This window comes from Formica exsecta, unplaced genomic scaffold (assembly GCF_003651465.1).
Source record: "Formica exsecta isolate Colony F162 unplaced genomic scaffold, ASM365146v1 scaffold2301, whole genome shotgun sequence".
NCBI classification, from domain to species: Eukaryota; Metazoa; Arthropoda; class Insecta; order Hymenoptera; family Formicidae; genus Formica; species Formica exsecta.
In genome coordinates this window covers 7,219-8,484 of record NW_021849592.1, presented here as the reverse complement: position 1 = coordinate 8,484, position 1,266 = coordinate 7,219, and the positions used below count along the sequence as shown (strand labels likewise).

The following is a 1,266-nucleotide window of genomic DNA, read 5'->3' as shown; positions in this document are numbered from 1 at the left end:
TTATTTAAATTTTTGTTATATAACTTATATAACTGTTATAATATGTGTTTGCTAATATATTATATAGCAACAGTAAACACATGATATATAACAATTATATAATACAGCTGTTATAGCTGTTATTTTAATTTTTTACTCCGATGTTATATAAATATTATAATATATGTTTGCTGGGAGCGGTAATGGGGGGACCGTAGGCGTCGTTTTACATATCGGGCGGAAAGGTCCCGAAAAGGGCAACTATGTCCGAGCTTATATAAGGAGTAATTCAACACTCTATTGGGCAGTTCCTTCTCATCTATAGCGCAAAAGATATCACGAATATCAATAGTGTAAAACGATAGTAAAAAACAAGCTATATAAAATATACATAATACTCTTTCGAATTGACATATTCTATAATTGATATCATGGCGGAAAAGACAGACATTGATATGAATTCTGGCGATGAAATTGTTATTTCCGGTATCGCTGGAAGATTTCCAGATTCAAATAATATGAATCAGTTAGGAGAAAATCTATTCAACAAGGTTAATCTTGTTAGAGCAGATCATCGTCGATGGGACATAGGTGATTACAATTTATATATATTGATTTTATCCTTTTATTTATGATTTCCCTTCTTTGATAATTATACATTAGAAAAATATATATTTTTAACCAAAATGTTACAATATAAGTATTACAATTTTTACGAAATTTCGTTAGAGCATCCGGCTTTACCAGAACGCATGGGGACAATTAACGATGTGGAAAAATTCGATGCTGATTTCTTCAACATATCTATCGAGCAAGTCCACGCGCTCGATCCTATGGCAAGATTATTATTGGAACATGCTTATGAAGCAATTGTCGACGCGGGGATCAATCCAATGCAATTGCGAGGAAAAAAGACTGCCGTGATCGTAGGGATGACTGTTCTCGAGTTGCAGGAGAAATTTATGTATGAGAATCTTAAGGTAGAAAAAATTATTTATTGATAAAAATCCCACACATGACATCTAATGGACGTCCATATAACTTCCATAGCTCCATTCGACATCTATCTCCACGATGGATGTCGGATGGATCTCTAATAGAACTCCATATAGTTTCCATAAAAAATGTAGGCTGTAAATCCATCATAGATGTCTAATGGACATCTACATTGTGTGATATATAGATATTTATTTCTATTATTAATTTATTTACAATTCAAATTTTCTATGCAAATAATTTTTAAATTTACAAATTAATAAAAAATACTAATAAAACTAGATAAAATAA

At 31.2% G+C, this 1,266-nt stretch overlaps 1 protein-coding gene across 1 annotated transcript in view; it reads left to right on the top strand.

Annotated features, from left to right (window-relative positions):
- Positions 1–394: 394 nt before the first annotated feature.
- Positions 395–1,266, top strand: part of LOC115235672 (fatty acid synthase-like) — a 3,658-nt gene continuing 2,786 nt past the window's right edge. Inside the window, exons 1-2 of the mRNA XM_029807596.1 lie at positions 395–570; positions 709–959. Of these exons, the coding sequence (XP_029663456.1) occupies positions 411–570; positions 709–959 (411 nt within the window). The 5' untranslated portion in view covers positions 395–410. The remainder of the gene's footprint in view (positions 571–708; positions 960–1,266) is intronic.